Below are 17,661 nucleotides of genomic sequence, written 5' to 3'. Positions count from 1 at the left end.
TCTTCGAAATTTCATTTTTAAACATTGAATATTAAGTATTTAAAAATTCTCATAATATGAACTAAAAAAGTTAATTAAAAAAAGTGGGCAAGTGAGTATCTCTCTGCTGTATAGTAGAGATGGAGAGTAGGTCACTGGTCGTGTGGATGTGTTAAGTTTGAATGCAATAACGGGTATCATTGTATAGGAAAAACGATTCTGAACGGAGATGATTTGTCAGTCAATGATAATTAGTTGGATATATTATATTATTATTATTTATATTTAAATTGTAATATATCGTTATTTTACGCGATTTCGTAAAAAATAAAATTTCATACGCTCATAAAATGTTTTCTATATTGACGCTGGAATTTTTTTTTACAATTACTTAAAGGAAAACTTATGGATAACCTTGTATTAGATTTTTGAACCTTAATTATAAATTACAAAAATGTTATGAATTTTCAACTTCAAAATTCTTTACAAATTTTCGTGATTTTAATATATTTTGTAAACATTTTAACTTTAAATGCTTATAAACAAAAATTGTGACTAACGATTTTTGATTTTTTTTTTTACTACGATAAGTAAAACTTATAATAAACCTTGTATTAAATTTTAAAGATTTTTTGGATAGCCAAATTTTTTTTATCGGCATTTTAAGTAAAAAACTTTAAAATTTCGAAAATTTCAATTGTCTATAAGTAGCTTTAAAAAGGTCAAAATATTTTGAAAATTCAATCGCAAATAGATAACCATAATATAAACATTTGGTGAAAATTTCAAGTATTTACAATGATTTGTTTTTGAGTTACAGCAAAATAAAAAAATCGATTTTGTCGAAAAATGGTTATGCGTAAAAATTCCCATTTTTCCGTTATTTTTTCAGGGTTTTTCCCGACGCTTTTGAAAACGATTGGAAATTTTTTACTTTTGACCCCCCAAAGTACCAACTAGATGAATTTTTCTTTTCAAGGAGGGGCTGAAGTAAAAAATCGAAGCATTATTACTACTCTAAAAAATGATGACAGATACAAAAATAAAAAAAAAACACACATCATTGTAAAATCAATACATTCATCACTCCGGAGCTATGGAAAATTGTTTTAAAGTAAACATCGTGACGAGTTTAAATATGTTTTCAGATATTCTACCTGATAAATAGATAAATATTAAAATATTTTGATACAATAAGAAAAAAAAAAGTCGTGCAAGTTCGTTTACTATTTCTTTAACTCTACTGTCACATTAGTCATTATACACACACACTAATGATCATATTTTACTATTTTACAGTATGGATATAATATATTTTACACGATACTCACGCACGTACTTAAAACTTGCTTACATTGAACTCCTTAAAAACGATCAGTGTTGAATCCCATTATGCCCAACACTATACACAATAATATTATCAAACTCATACGCGCCGCGTAGTGTTTTCCAGGGCCGGGCCTAGGGCCTGGCAAGGTGGGCGTCTGCCAGGGGCGCAAAATATCGAGTAGGAATGGGGGCGCAAAATTTGATATCATAAAATTTGAATTTGAAAATCTAAGCCAAAATATTTTAATATATTAATATCTGTTATTAGATGCGAGTTGATTAATACTGTGTTAATTCGTTAATTGTGCTATATATTTAACACTTAATTTTTATAATTAAGCAACAAATTTACTACATAAATTAATTTTCATACACGACGATCGACGATGGCTGTTATTGAATGGTATCGTAAAAGGAATATTATATTTTATTTATAATAATGTAAAAAATATTAATGCGTTTCCCATGGCCGAGAAATATAAAAATAGAACAACTATGATATATTATGTATATAAAATGGTTATCAGTTTTAAATCGACCAAAAATAATATTTTCAAAGATTATATTAAAGTATTGAAATAAGCTATACAATATACACACACACAATCGTATTATTATATTACAAATTACAATAATAATTATTCGGTTATTTTACAATAGACATTCGATTGAATGACAACGCGCATTACGGAGTTATACCTACCTAATCTACGCTCTTAAACAGTGAAGCCTGAAATAGAACAAGGTAATTAGGTAAATATTCTAATAGAATTTATTTAAAATTTAACGATTATGAAAAATTGTTAGCATTAATATTGTATCATTTTTTCCATTATTTTTTCATTATTATTTTATTCGCACAAATTTGTGTACTTTTGGATTAAAAGACATCAAAACACTATTTTTTTTTTTTAATTTTAAGTTTATTGGTGTATTATTGTAGTTAACACAATGAAAAATGTTTTGATTAAAATCCGAAGTTAAAAAAATGATTATTTAACAAAATAATGAGAGTATAATGAGTAGATGGATAGCTGCGTGACGTCATAGTGCCGACGACCGAGCAGCCGCCTATGTTTTACGCGTTAAAGTAGTTTGATTTACACAATGATATTAATAACTTAAAATTGTATTTCAGAATTTTTTTTTCATAATCCGATGTATATTTATGTGCTTAAGACGATGGTGTGATTTAAAATTGAATATATTTGTTGTTGCATAAATATTATAAATTATAATTTAGTAAAATTATTGAGTTCACAACTCGCATTGTATTGTTGCGCAAACCAAATTTTACGAAATTGACTATAATAATTTTATCTTTTATAAAAAACTAGAAAGTATATCAAAATTACAATCACACCAATGTCATTAACACAAAAAAACACTTAAGGTTACATAAAAAAAATTTTAAAAAAAATTAATTTTTTTATTTTGTGGGGGCGCAAATTTTTATTTCGCCAGAAGCGCCGCTAATGATCGGCCCGGCCCTGGTGTTTTCATATCACTCTATACATGGATATATTCGAGTTTTTTCCTGATATACATAATAATATAGTTACTATCTGTATAATAATTATAATATATAATCAGTACCATAAAAACCTGGTGTGCACTGTGCAAAGCACATGGGCCACAAGCCTCATACTATATTGCAGGGTTTCAGAAAAATGTATATAATACGATCACACAGGACCTCTAGATTTTGGTTTGCACACGCCACACAGGCCTCAAGTAGTTTAGTTGCGGCACTGTAATAATCTACTAAATAATAAAATGTAAGAATTAGAAAGTATATCATTAATACTTATTTAAGTAAATATTATAATATATTATGGTCATTGGTCGTAGTAATAGGTACAGGCGTCAGGCGTACAACCGTAGTAGAGGTGAAATTTGTTTATAGGTGCAAATCGCTCATATTATTTACGTGTTTTCGAGACGATCATCCCAAATAACATTGTCATAATATTGTGCAATATACATAATATTATAATATATATTGTGTATATATTATATACGTAGTATTTTTGTGTAATTTTGTTTCAGCGCCACTGTTTGTGACGTTTGTGTGTATCTAAGTATCTGTTTATTCAAAATATTATTATAGTATATTTTCAAAAATCTTCCAGTTAAAAGCACGCATCTTCGTTATCATTCACGTTATCTTCATCTTACTAATGTCTAATATACACAATTTTATGATAAGAAGAAACCATTTTATTCTGATTTTTGAGTAAGATAGATAATTTAATACAAATTTCCGCGTAATTTGTTCATACTCCAATTAAAAGAATATATGTACAAACATAATTTTTTTTTGCATTTAAAGTTCAAAGTTTTACAAAATTTAGTCAAAATCACAAACATTTAAAAATTGTTTAGAATTTTAAACGGAGAGTTTAAATAAAGTCTAATTTTGAGAGACCCTTATGATTTTATTCCCTCGGTGTATCATATTTCATGTACAATGTCTTATCGTAGCTGCTATATAAATATCAATCAAAATGTATTCATATAATGGAAATTGTTTAGGATAATTTATTATAGAAATTAATAATTGTTTTCTTTTTAATTATTTATATTTTTAGATTTATTAATATTTAATCTATACTACTGAGTAGTGAGGAAAATTAAAATACCTATTACCTATGTTTTAGGTTTTCTTTTGCATTTTGTCGAAGTGTTAAATATTTACCAAAGCATTTACCTGCATTTGGTAGCCATTCATTAAGGTATATTTATATGAGTATTAATAAGCTATTACTGAATAACAGGTACGTGTTTAAAAACTGAAAGTTAATACTTTTAAACTTGTGTATTAAACCAAGAAGAGGGTAGAACTGACTTCTGACTACTATAGTAGGGGTTAAATTTAATACTTTTATGTTTTTATACGAATTCCATTAGATAAGTACTATATTTTTACGAATACATTTTATAGTAAATTAAATTATGAGAATACAAATAATCATAACATTTATATCGTAGCTTTACATTACCAAACACTTTGGAAATATAGATAATCACATAGTTAGGCGTATTATCCACAAGTGGATAATTTTGTATTTTAAAAAGTACAAAGTGGAATATGTTGATATTTATAGTATGGCATATTGACATGCATCAGGAGATAGTCGAATGTATATCTAGCGGAAACATATTATTATACCATCAATAGGCTATCTAAATCGAAACTGATGTCGAGGAAATAAATATTTTTTTTAATGATCACATCATGTTGTATAGTTTAATTAATACCTACCTATCATAATTAAATAATTTTTTTTTGCAAGTTTGTGTGATATTAAATATGGAATCACTTTATAATTAATTATAATATGATGTAGCTTTATAATAATAGTATAAGCATCAATACAAAAAATGTATAGAACAATTTAATTATTTCAGCGTACAATTTTTATTTTATTCTGTTATAGATTCTGTTAAACAAGTATTGATTATTGAACATTAATATGCTATTGGTTACATGATTTGATATGTAGCCATATAAGTCGGTATAATCTAAATATTTTATATTCATTAGTTTTTTAATAATTGAATATAGAAAAATAATAGTGGGTAAAGTATATTTGTATGTTGTATCTGTACCAGTTTTATGCTAAACATATTTGTGATATCTAAATATATACTAGTATAACTACCATTTTTATACGATTAATATATGTAGAAAATATTTTTATCTATACCTAGTTCTACCTACGATAAATAAACGTGATGAATAATGAATATTTATATCTATACTGGTTTTATATATCATATACGTGATACTTTATTTTCAGCTATGGCGCTATGCATAAGGTTATACAACCAACAAATGTATATTATACAGTTAATAATATAAATGTTAGGTAAAATAATAATGAATAGAATATTTGTGAAAATTAAAAGTATATATTTGTTTACCCAAATATATACTATAATTCAACTATTCTTAAACTAAATATTATATACGTATACGTTTAGTTTGAAGTATATCTATATACATATATTATAGTTCTATATATTCGTTTGCTGGTAAAATATCCTATCATAATTATTATAAACACTGCCACACTAGAGTAGTTATTGTACACGTAGGTTTATTAAAGGCCTAAAACGGCTAAAACGATAGGTAATCAAAATTCAAAAGTGTGGTAATTTGGTGAATAATGAATATATATAACAAGACCACTAGATTGACCCAGGTAAAAATAAAAATGCTATGATACAAATTAAATTATTTTCTCTGTGTAGTTAGACGATTTAATAAATTATTTAATTATTCAATATTCTCGATATTATACAACCATTGTTAGTAATTATACTACTTTAATTAGTATTTACAATTTACAATTATTCTCAAAATGTTATTAAAATCGCATATTGCATAGGTACTCCTTATTATAGTGGGTGAGTGATGGCGTTCTGTAAACTCGCACGTATTCGTATTAACTGATCTGATTTGTATTTTGTATTGTGTGCAGATTCGTACCTGTCAAATTTGTTTACTTAATTCTGGACACTTCAAAACGTTAATAAATCAACAATAATATAATTTATATATTTTTTTATTTACTTAATAATTAATTTGTTCAACGTTCATATTTGAAAATAAATAGACAATAGACGGTTTAAAAATAAAGTAGGTTAGTAATACAACTTCTGAATAAATAATATTTGTTTTTTCACTGGCAGGAATCAAAAATATTTGATGATTAGTCAGATTAGAGATTTTTTCAGGGTAATGTTAGGAATCATTGTACAAAATTTCAGAAAAATCGATCCAGTATGTAGTTTTCCGGTTAGTACTTTTAAACTAAAAATCGCTTAATAGTGTACTTTATATAATAATTAATAGTACCTACATCAGTGCCTATAAATAAATTATTATTTCGATTTGGGAGGTTCCTAGTTAACCTGTTTGAATTTTATTGTTTCACATAACACATATGATATGCGCACGCTGTAATTATTATTAAAAATTTAAACTTTTTTTTTAAGCAAAAAAGAAATTTTAGTGTAAACCAAAAAGTTTTTTTTTAGTAAAAACAAGTGTCTCTGAAAAGAGCTTATATAAATTAGTTAAGTAAGTTTAGGTAAGTATACTTATAGGTAACTTGATAACTTGGTAACTAGGTAAGTACTTAGTTATCTAAATATCTTTGAAATGGTACCTACCTAACTACAAATCTACAAATAGTATAATACTAACATGTCTTTTTAAAACTAAAATTTAATACTTGAATGAAAAATGTACACATTTGTAAAATTTTTATAACTGAAGAATAATTTAAAAATCTTCAATGTTACTTATGTATTATTTTTTAATAATAGATTAATATTTTAAATTGAAATTAATTTTGTCAAAGTTTCAGTTATACCTGGATAATAAAAATAAAAATGTTTAATGAAATAGTATAGAAATCATTGTGTTAATTTAAGATTATGAGTGTAGTGAACAGATTATTATTTTAAATCATAATTATAGTTTTTGTATTTTGTGTTACGGATTGTCTATTAGTTAGATGATATTGTATCAAAAAATAAAATAATTGAGGATAATATTAATATACTTGTAAGATATTAATAGTGAGGAGAAATAATTTCCTTTTTTAGGGATAAATCATAGAATAACTTTTTACAAAAATGATAAGAAACAGGAAAGAATTTTTACTTTAGAAGAAGATGAACCTACATGACATCCATTCCTTTTAAAATGTTTTTTTAATTTATCACACATTTTTAAATTTAAAAAAAAGAATGTTTTAAAAACGAGTTCCTATTTACCTAAGTCCCTTAAAAAGCTAGAACAAGTTACTGTTTTACAAAACGAATGAAGAATTTATTATGTGCTCTAACATTCCCAACACTGGATACAAAGAACAATAAATTATAAATAATAATAAATAGATATTGTTAATAGCTGTGTATTTATATATTAAAAACATAGTTTTATAACTGGGGAACATTATTTAAAGTTAAATTAATTTAATGATATTTCAACAAAAAGTTATTACATTTCGACAATTAATTTATAAAATAAGAGAAAAGCATAGGCATGTGCATGGGTTGTACAAGGTGTGCAGCTTACACCCTACAAAATTTTTGATGAAAAATTGTTTAATTATTTAAAAGTGATTATTGAGAGTTGGTATAATTTATTCTGTATCATATTATGTATAATATATAAACATACATTATTATGTATAATACACAAATAATTATACTTCATTCATCGAGATAACGCAATACCTAATAATTATAATAATATATCTAATATATATTGTAGTATTATTTGGTATTATGTTCATGACCGTGTCAAAGATTTAACTAAGAATTCTGTTTAATAATGTGTTATCGGTTTGCTTTGACAGTGCTTCTACAATGTCTGGTCATGTAGCATCTTCAGTGAAAGAGCTTTTTCAAAAATGGCAAAAATTACGCAGTACAATGGCTTAAGAAAGGTTAGATGCCTTACTAGCAATATTTATTGAACAAGAATTTGCAAACTCTTTAGATATGGAGGAAATTATTGATGAGTTTAAAACACTGATGATACCAATACAGAGATTACCATTATAAATGTAAATGCTATTGTATATTAAGTAAAATTAGTTGTACATGTAATAATATGTAAACTAATAATTGTTTTACTTTATACAATAGCCAATAATAATATTAAATGTTCTTTATTTTTATTATCAATAAAACAGCGTCTAAACAATTTAAATTAATTATTATTTTAATATAGAGACAATGTGATATAGAGACACTCTGTGAAAAATTGCTGTGCATGCCTATGGAGAAAAGAGAATAGTAAAAATAAACATTGATAATTGGTGTTAGTATTATAGAATGAAAATAGACAATATTTGATGTTTTATTATATGGATATTAATAAAGTATATTTAAATATTTGAAACTAAAATTACTTGCCTAAATGTTGTCAATAGACAACTCCTTCGTTACTCCAATATGTTAATTTTGCATTTTATAAATCATTTAATAGTTCAGATGTTATCTCTTTAGCTTATTGTACCAAATATATTATATATAAATTTAAGAATTTTTAAAAACGAATACTCAGGTGATATACCACAAATAGCAATAAAGCAATTGTTACATTTATCCACTGTGTTTTCTGACAGCAAAGATGAGATATTCATGAAAAAGGACATCCTTTGACGGAGGCAATATAATGTGGCCTTTAAGCATAGAGCACGCTTGGCAATATCTGATGGTAATTTATAGTATAACTTAATATTTAATTTTTAAAAAGTATATTTTAATACTATTTACAATTTTTGTCTTATGTTTTTCAATGTCAACTAGTTAAGTGACATATTAAATGTAAACAACAATAAGACACACTAACATTATACTTGTAAAGTTATTAATTATTGTAAGCTACTAATAATAAATAACAACAGTAAAATACAAACTTTTATACAATCAAAATAATTATTATATTATTTAGATAAATCAGTACAAAAAAAAAATATATATTGTAATTACTTATAACCAAGAAGTCATTAAAATATTCAATATGTTTATTTAAATTTAATATAATTTCAAGAAGGTGGAATTGAATTTGAGGGTGGTGTTAAAGGTAAAGATGTGGATGAATGTGATGGTGGTGTTAATGGTAATGTGACAGTTGAATTTAAAGGAGGAGTTAATGGTAAGACAATTATTGATTGTGAAGGTGGTGTTAATGGTAAAAGTGCATTTGAACAGGAAGGAGGAGTTAATGGTAAAACTATAGCTGGTTGTGATGGTGGTGTTAATGGCAATGATATGACTGCAGGTACAGATGTAGTTGAAACAGGATTTGAATACATTCTTTTCGTTGATCGGGAAGTTGTACTTGATTTTCTTATTTCTTTGCTTTTCTCATGATGTATTCTTTTATACTTAAATTCATCCAGATTTAATGGTGGTCTAAAACTTCTAGTTCTACCACCAAATCTAAGTTGACCTGATTGTTTTTCACCTCCAAAACCTCCACCTAAACGTAAATTAAATTAATTACTTTTATTAAAAAATTTAAATAAATATATATATATTGAAATACCTAATCTTCGAGGTTTCCATCCAGGTAATACCCGTCCACATTCAAAGTCTACAAATATCTCAGAATTCTTTAATATTAGTGATTTACAACGTAAATAAGTATTCAATGCCATTTTATATGTTTCGTATTCTATAAAAGCATATCGTTTACTTAAACCCGTTATAATATCTTTAACCAATCTTAAAGCTATCATTTTACCATAACGAGAAAATTCCTAAAACAAAATAAACAACAATTATTTAGTTTATAATAAATTTTTAACTAAACAGTATGATTTTATCATCATAGTGAAATCAAACAATCTATTAATTTATATAAATGTATACATATATAATATGTACAATGAATTGTAAATAAGGCTCCTTCTTCATAAAAAAAAAATAATTATCATCATTATGTAATAAGCCAGTGTGTACTATTATCAATAAAACTATTGATTAAAATTAAAAATGTTATATATAATGACATAATGTCCACATAATATGTATTGAAAGAAGGAAATAACACATTATTTTATACATTTCAATAAAAATGCCTAATCAATTTTGATTCAGTAAATCTATCATTTTTTGTTTTACATAAAATCATATAAAATCAATCTATCTATTTTCTAGTTATTATTTTAGAATAATAAATATTATCTTACATTTTCTAAATCTTTTTCCGTTGTATCTAAACTTAGTCTGCCAACAAATATGGTATGTAAAGGATTTCCTATTGCTTTGTAAGACGTTGTATAAATTGAATTTATGGCTCTAACAATTCCTTTATCATGTGGTTCAATATCAGTACCATCTATACTGCCAGCTTTTATTGAATCGTAGACTACAGTTTGTGGATACCAGCATTTCACTTCTGGTATTTCTTCTTCACGTTCTTTATAATAAAATGTCATTTTCTCATATAAGTAGATATGGATTTTTAGCTATTGTTTAAAATACTGTAAAAATAAAAAAATAAAAATGTATTTTATTTGAACAAAATTCAATGTCATTCCTACATATTTATCTTTCAGACGTTAAACCATAAACATAATACATAAAGATGGATATTAAAGTTAGCGGTTAACAAACATAAAACATGTGTATCTAAATGTTATTGACAATCAAGTAATGTAAACGTAGTTCACTTCTATTAGCTAAAACATACCAAGGATGTAGAATGTACTAAGCAGATATGTGTTACCTAACCTGTTATATTTTAATTTTGACAAGTCCCAAATAATTATTAAAAGTAAATATTTTATTTTATCAAGATAAATTGGATAGTATTGAAATTAACATATGACAGTAATATAGTTATTGTTATAAGTGCTCATGTACATTGAATTTATGTACCTATAAAGTAAAAATAAAAACGGCAAGTGTACACTATTCAGACGTTGTACCATGAATATGGTCAAAGGTGCACAAACCAGACATTTTTCGATATGTGAATGTAAATATAGTATTCCAAAGGTCGAAGAATGAAAAAAATATTTTTGCAACCAAACGTTTGAAGTAATGTTGTGTCGAATTAACGAATTAGGTGTTAGGTAATAGTAGTGCGCACACGAGTACACGGCATTAGAATGGTACTTACCTCTGTGTGTGTGTGTGTACTTCGTCGGACGACTAAACTCGGTGTTTATAAGGGATCGACAACGAAATTATTATGACGTCTGTGAATTAAAGTCAAATATTAATTGATGAATATTTGTAAAACCGTTCTTCCCGCGTCGTTCATTCGTAATCAATTTTTATGATTAGTAATAATCATACAAACAAACATCTCGCTTATCTCAAGTTCGTGCCTTCGTCTAATCAAATACTATTGTTACGAAAACTGCTCTGTTGATAACACGCTGCTGGCGCCGTTTTTACATTTTTATGCGCCTACATTTTCAAAAAATAAATAAGAATAGTTGCTTCATTTTGTTTTTATTGAAATTAAAATAGACATTATAGTTGTTATCAATTTAGTTCTTGGTGTTTTAAATTACATTTTCTATTGTCATCTAACAAAGTAGTAGAAAAAAAACTACCGGTGTTACTGTTGTCTATGTTTTTCATAATTTTTATTTATTTTTCCTCTATCTATATGTATATATTTTATTAGTTGTTGGTGAAGTTTGCCAGATCTCCGTCAAATGGCCGGTTGGATTTCAACTACCACCATATGAAGTAGTTGTGACCGCCCTGGAGGCGGACATCTCAGATGATCATTAACACGTTTTGGCTTTCTGTTTTTAAATGATACTGGCAATGTGTTTTTGTGTATTTATCTTTTTAGTAGAAGATCTCCATGATCATGTGGTTTTATAACAACAGCAAAATGTGTATATTTGTTTTGATGAAAGAATCATAATTTTGGTTTATTGCGTATATATGTGTATATATGTGTAGTAAAGTTTCTTATTTATATAATTCTTAATTTAAAAAAAATTTACATTAATTGTCAGCTTGCAAGAAATTTACAATATATTACTGTTAGAAATTAAAAAAAGCAACTCTTTCAAGGTTCTTAAAAAAAATGACACTGGTCACTACAAGAACAAAATATAGACAACAGACGTCAGACTCATAATTCCTAGACCAACGATAGTAATTAGTTGTAACATTTTTAAACTTTAATTTAAAATATCATTTCATTTTTTTTATTAATTTCTTGGAAAAATATTTATTTATTTTTTTGGTTATTAAACTATATTATTGTATGTAATGACCTTCTGTAACTGTGTTAGACGCATCATGTTGTGTATTTTATACAAACACTTAACGTTTTCAGTTCCAACGAGTTCCGCATCTTATGAAAGAACATTCTCAGCAATGCGTCGAATAAACACTTACATAAGATCAACACCATGTTACCAAAGCGATTTTCAAAGTTATCTATCATAGCAATTAAAAGAGATTTGTCAAATGTTCTTAACAAAGAAGACATTTTAAATAAATTAGCCAATACTAAGCCGAGGCTTAAGCTGTGAGTTGTAATAGTTATGTATAAAAATCCTTTAACTATCATAGTTTCACTTATATTTTAAGAAAATTTAACTTGTATCTAAAACAATAACACTATTTTTATTATTTGTTTTATAATAATAATAAAATATCAATTTACATTTATTTTATAATCAATTAATGTAACATGTTTGGGGGGTGTGGGGGCAGAGCCTCCCATTTAATTTATTTATTATGATAATTCTAGGGCTGAAGCCCCCCTAACTTTAAGGTCTAGTTACGCCTATGCAAGCGGTAAAACGATTTGAATCCACAAAAACATCGGCATGAAATTGAAAATCAAGAAAGTTACATGCCGATCTCTGACTTGGCAAGCGTTTTTTTTTATTCATTGTATCTAAAATAAATTGTACAACTATAATAATTTTTTTTGGATTATTTCGTAATTGACCTCTTAGTTATTTTGAGTTCTGAAACTTTAAAACTGCAATACTGAACATTTTAGGAATATTGACTATTATCGTTTTTCCCTGTAACCAGTATTTATATATTAGTATAAATGTTCATGCATATTTTTATTCTATTTCATATATTATGTACTTTCCATGACAAACCCAAGATTTGTTTAAATACACAACTAATGCTCAAATGTAATAATAAAATGAATATCAATTTGATTTTTACTGCAGTATACTAATAAAAACAAAAATGTCAGGTATGAATGAAACCAATGAGACAATAAATGATTGGAACAATGAAAGGAACATTGATCTATAATATACCTAAATATCTAAAGAATTTAAAAATTACTACAAATATAACAGTGATATACAGATTTATAGTAGAATTCACTAGTTCATAATATTAAAATATTATTATATCATAATTTTACCAATATTTTATAAATTCTTGGATAATCTTTAGTTTTTAATTTATATTATTTTGGTGATTTCATTTATACTTAAATTTTTTTTTCTTTTGGAATGTTATGCTAAATATTGACTGAATTTTCAAAATTATCATTCTAAAAAATTGGTGAAAGATTTTTTTTTAACTACCGACAATACTTTTTAAAAATTAAAGTTTCCCAGTAAGAATAAAGAGTTTCTGGTAACAGCTTATTAAATTTATCTGCTGTGCAGTATAAATTGACATTTTTTTTTCAAACAACTAATATTTTAATACTCAATCATTCTTTAAAGAATGAATTAATTTTTATTTAAACAAATATTAAGTAATAGAGTTACCATTTGGTATTCATTATAAATCAAACTAGATTTTTTTATAAAATGTTTGCCAAATTACCTTCATTGAAATATTTGCATTTTTGTAGCCACCTTACCTTCCCAATTAAACGGCTTGTAATTTTTTTGTGGAGCCAGTATTATTAATAAGTATTTTTCGCAAACTATTTAATATCAATGATCCTTAAGAATCATCCTCCAAATCAAACTTATATAAAAATATATGGTTTATAAATACACATTCAATATGGAGTACAGTTGAAACTATTTTATTTCATATTTTCAAAAAAACACAATTTCTTTTAAATTTTTATAAAATAAAAAAAGTATAAAAATTATATCAGCTATAAATGCTTACAATTATATACCAAATCCAAATTTTAGTGTAACACTTTTTTTTTTTTAATACATCAAAAGCACCAGTATAGCAAAATAATAACTATTGAAAATCGCTCATAAACTTAATTGTTTAAAATAATTAACAAAGATATCCAAATTAAGAATTAACTCTATAAAAAACACTGTTGAAGGATTTAAGGAAATAAAAATGTATAAGGTTAAATCTTAAATACAAAAAGTCAAATAAATTCCTCATATTTTCTTTAAAATACAATATTATAAAAAGAAAATTATCAAGAAAAAAATAATAATATAATATAAAAAAAAATATTTTCTGCTTAATGAACAATCACATCATATATTAATATAAAAATTACAATTCAATATTATTTGAAAAATTAAGCGATACACAAACAAATATATATATATATATATCAATCAGCTTAAAAAAAAGACAAATATATGTATATAAAATCACATTGATGTATTTTCTACCTATGTTAAGGTCATAGCAAAGAATAAGAACATTGATAATAAAATATCAACGAAATAATATTATTCTATAATTAGATAACGTAAGAATGTTAAGATAACAACATTATTATGAAAAAAGTTTTACGAAGACTGAAGATCTATAATCTTTTAAGCAGATAATAAATCACATTTTTATTGTACAAAAATTAATGGAAAAATAATGATTTCATATGAATATACTAGTCAGCCTTTTTTGAAATTGTTAATTAATTGTAGACATCAAATAAAAGCATATGATTATTTAATTAACCATAGGCAAAATATTTAAATACATATTATTAGGTATACTGTCATGATTATCATATTATTTTAGGTTATACAGATAATACTAATAAAAATGTTAACAGTTTAACATATGTGGAAAAAAAAATAATAATAATAAAAATTGCAAACATTATGTTTTCTAACAATCTAAGAAAAGTACTGAAAAAAAATAATACATGAGATATATATAAACATAAAATTTGGTTACAAAACATACAAATAATTAATATTATTTGATATATCAAACAATTAAAAGCTTAAAAATAAAATTGATGATATTAATTTTGCAAAAGATATGTTATTAAAATAAAGTAACACAATAAGGGAAATAATGTACTTTCTTATAATATTAAATATATTAAAAGATCAAATTATGTACATTAAACATTAAATGATTGTAACGGAAATTTGTACTTAGTACATGAAGCTTAAGATAGCTTAAATGCTATACAATGAAAGAATTAAAAATATATATATATATGTTTAAGATAACAGTTAATGAAATAAGTAACATAAAAAATGATTTAATACATAAAAATAAATAAATAAATAAAAAAAACACTACCTACTCCAAGATATTTTTTGAAAAATGAAAAAGCAGGTTAACTAATCAGCCTTAAATTAAAAACAAATACATTAATTTACTTCTTAGAAACATTTTAAGTTTTTAAAAATATGTAATAATAGCAATTTAATTGCATACCCTTATCATATTTATGCAGTCTTAATATAAATAATTAGGATGATTGGATACAAAATATATTTATTTTTTTTTTGTTTCTGATTGTCAACATCTAACAGAACATTATTTTGAACAAAATTAAATGTGTGTAGTTAAGACCAAATGAGCATTAAAAAATACAATAACTTTGGCTTATAAATAAATTCGATAATATTAAATTGTACAATCACAGTTTAAAAATCTACAAATTTAAAATATATTTTTATATATATTAAGTAGTTCATAATATATAATTATATATTATTCCTAATATTATAATAAGTAAATGATAGTGGGGATTGAGGAATTGTTGATCCAATAGATCCTGTGCATTAGCCCAATAGTATGAAAGTTTAAAATTAGAAATATTTCTTATTAAGATTGATAATTATATTATTTAAGACTTGATATTTATATTAAAATAATATACACTAATTGGTTTGGATTACAATAAAAAAAAAAGAAAGAAAAAATACTAAAAAAAATAGATAAAGGACAAATCTGACAAATTTAACTCATTATCAAACATAAACTAAAGTATGAGTATAAACTTTAACTATAAAAATTTATCTTTCATAATAAATCGGAAGTATTATTCAGTGTGTTGACACCTATATGAATAAAGTTAACAAGTCCATTTGAAACGTCTTGTGAAAAATTCATGAACATAAAATGAATACTTTAGAAGATAAAAATAAGTTAATTTAGACAATTGTAATAAATCAAGAAAATTAAAAAAAAAAAAAAAAAAACTATGAATATGACATTAAATCATATCATTTCAGTCAACATTGAATTGTAGTCAAAACAAAAATATTGAAAATAATAAATTAGGCCAGGACTTTTTAATAAATCAAAAATAAATATGTAAATACTATATAGAAAACAGAAATAGATAAGTTGCACGCGTGCCATTTAAGGTTTTTGTTTTGTTTTGCATTAAGAGTTGGCATTATGCTCTCATAAAATACAAACAGAATCAAATCTATAATTGTTTTGTTAATAATTAAATCAAACATTAAAATAAAAATATAAAATAATTATTGAGTCCTGGATTATGAAACTAACATAAAAATTATGTACGTTTTAGATAAAACATAGAAAGCTAAGTTGGGGACAGAGTTTAATTTTTCTTATTACGTTTTAAATAGGAATCAGCATAGTGACCGCCAATTCCTTGTGAATGCTGTCCAATATACATACCCTCAGGACTGAGTTCAGGCGATGGAGGAATGCCTCTTTTTTGACCACGAGCTGTTTCATGTTGATTTGACAACGATGATGTTGACGAAGTGGGTGTCCAAATATTTGGGGCTAAAGGAGAATACATAGATTGTGGCGATGGAGTCGAAGCAATGCTCTGCATAGAAGACCATGTAGATGATGGAGAGTAACTCAAAGAAGATTTTTCAGGTACAGCAATGGGACTGGTTAGATATGAATCAGTTGTTGAAGTCTGAGTATTTTTTGGCCATGGTTGGTCCAAGTTGAGAGATAATGACGAGCCAAAAGGATAAGTAGGTGTAGTTGGAGTTGGTGTAGCTGGAGGTGTAGTAGTGTTAACACCTCCATAAATGTTAATAACAACATTTTGTTGTTGATTTATGTTATGTTGACCAATATTGCTGTGTTGTTGTTGTTGATGAACTAACTGTTGATTCATTTGTTGTTGATTCATCTGTTGTTGAGCTATCTGTTGCTGAGCTATTTGCTGTTGAGTTATTTGTTGAGCTAATTGTTGGCCAATACTTTGTAAATTTTGGTTTTGATAAACTTTTTGTACAGCATCAATTTGATTTAATGTATTATTGTTATTTGTAGTTTGTTGTACAGTATCAACAAATCCAGGATTAAGGTTGGCAGTCATTCCTCCAAATCCATTAGCCTTTTGTGTACCAGCTAAAATCTGAGCGGTTAATAGTTCTCTATAATAATTAGCCAATAGTGGATTACTTATATCTCCATCAAATAATCCAGAATTTAAATGTGGCGGAACTTCTCCAACAGGGGGGCTAGGTAATAACCTTGATCCATAAGTCTAAAATAACAAAATAAAAACTAACTATTAGAAATCATTTATTTATTTAATGAAAAAATGTTATTTTACCTCTGGAGCAGTACCCATGTAAGGTAAACTTGTTGGAGAATGTAACATAGTCGGTGGAGCTTTGTTGTTTGATAAATGTGATCTCAGTGTTGCTATTAATATTTGTAATAAAATTCAGTTATAGAACA

General features: G+C 25.4%; 2 protein-coding genes across 3 annotated transcripts in view; both read right to left on the bottom strand.

Annotated features, from left to right (window-relative positions):
- Positions 1–8,574: 8,574 nt before the first annotated feature.
- On the bottom strand, positions 8,575–11,140 carry LOC132927523 (U11/U12 small nuclear ribonucleoprotein 35 kDa protein-like). The gene is made up of 4 exons (XM_060992066.1): positions 10,967–11,140; positions 10,032–10,325; positions 9,386–9,599; positions 8,575–9,319 (listed from the first exon to the last, which is right to left on the bottom strand). Exons 2-4 carry the CDS (start codon positions 10,278–10,280, stop codon positions 8,883–8,885), a joined length of 900 nt encoding a protein of 299 aa, XP_060848049.1. The 5' UTR covers positions 10,281–10,325; positions 10,967–11,140; the 3' UTR covers positions 8,575–8,882.
- Positions 11,141–13,814: 2,674 nt separating this feature from the next.
- The window catches only part of LOC132924681 (ribonucleoprotein PTB-binding 2-like), a 33,365-nt gene continuing 29,518 nt past the window's right edge, over positions 13,815–17,661 (bottom strand). For both annotated transcript variants that reach the window (XM_060989112.1, XM_060989113.1), the window contains exons 6-7: positions 17,534–17,625; positions 13,815–17,464 (exon numbers count right to left, since the gene is read on the bottom strand). In XM_060989112.1, the coding sequence (XP_060845095.1) occupies positions 16,550–17,464; positions 17,534–17,625 (1,007 nt within the window). In that variant the 3' untranslated portion in view covers positions 13,815–16,549. The remainder of the gene's footprint in view (positions 17,465–17,533; positions 17,626–17,661) is intronic.

This window comes from Rhopalosiphum padi, chromosome 3, assembly GCF_020882245.1.
Source record: "Rhopalosiphum padi isolate XX-2018 chromosome 3, ASM2088224v1, whole genome shotgun sequence".
In the NCBI taxonomy this organism is placed as follows: Eukaryota; Metazoa; Arthropoda; class Insecta; order Hemiptera; family Aphididae; genus Rhopalosiphum; species Rhopalosiphum padi.
Note: the sequence above shows the minus strand (reverse complement) of the source record. Positions and strands in the feature narration are given on the sequence as shown.

Bases quoted from the DNA above. Each gene is read 5' to 3' on its own strand.
- LOC132927523 (XM_060992066.1), bottom strand. From the start codon at position 10,280: ATGACATTTTATTATAAAGAACGTGAAGAAGAAATACCAGAAGTGAAA. The intron at 9,600-10,031 runs GTAAGATAATAT...ATTTTGTTTTAG, and splicing joins CGGAAAAAGATTTAGAAAAT to GAATTTTCTCGTTATGGTAA. The intron at 9,320-9,385 runs GTATTTCAATAT...ATTTACGTTTAG, and splicing joins ATGGAAACCTCGAAGATTAG to GTGGAGGTTTTGGAGGTGAA.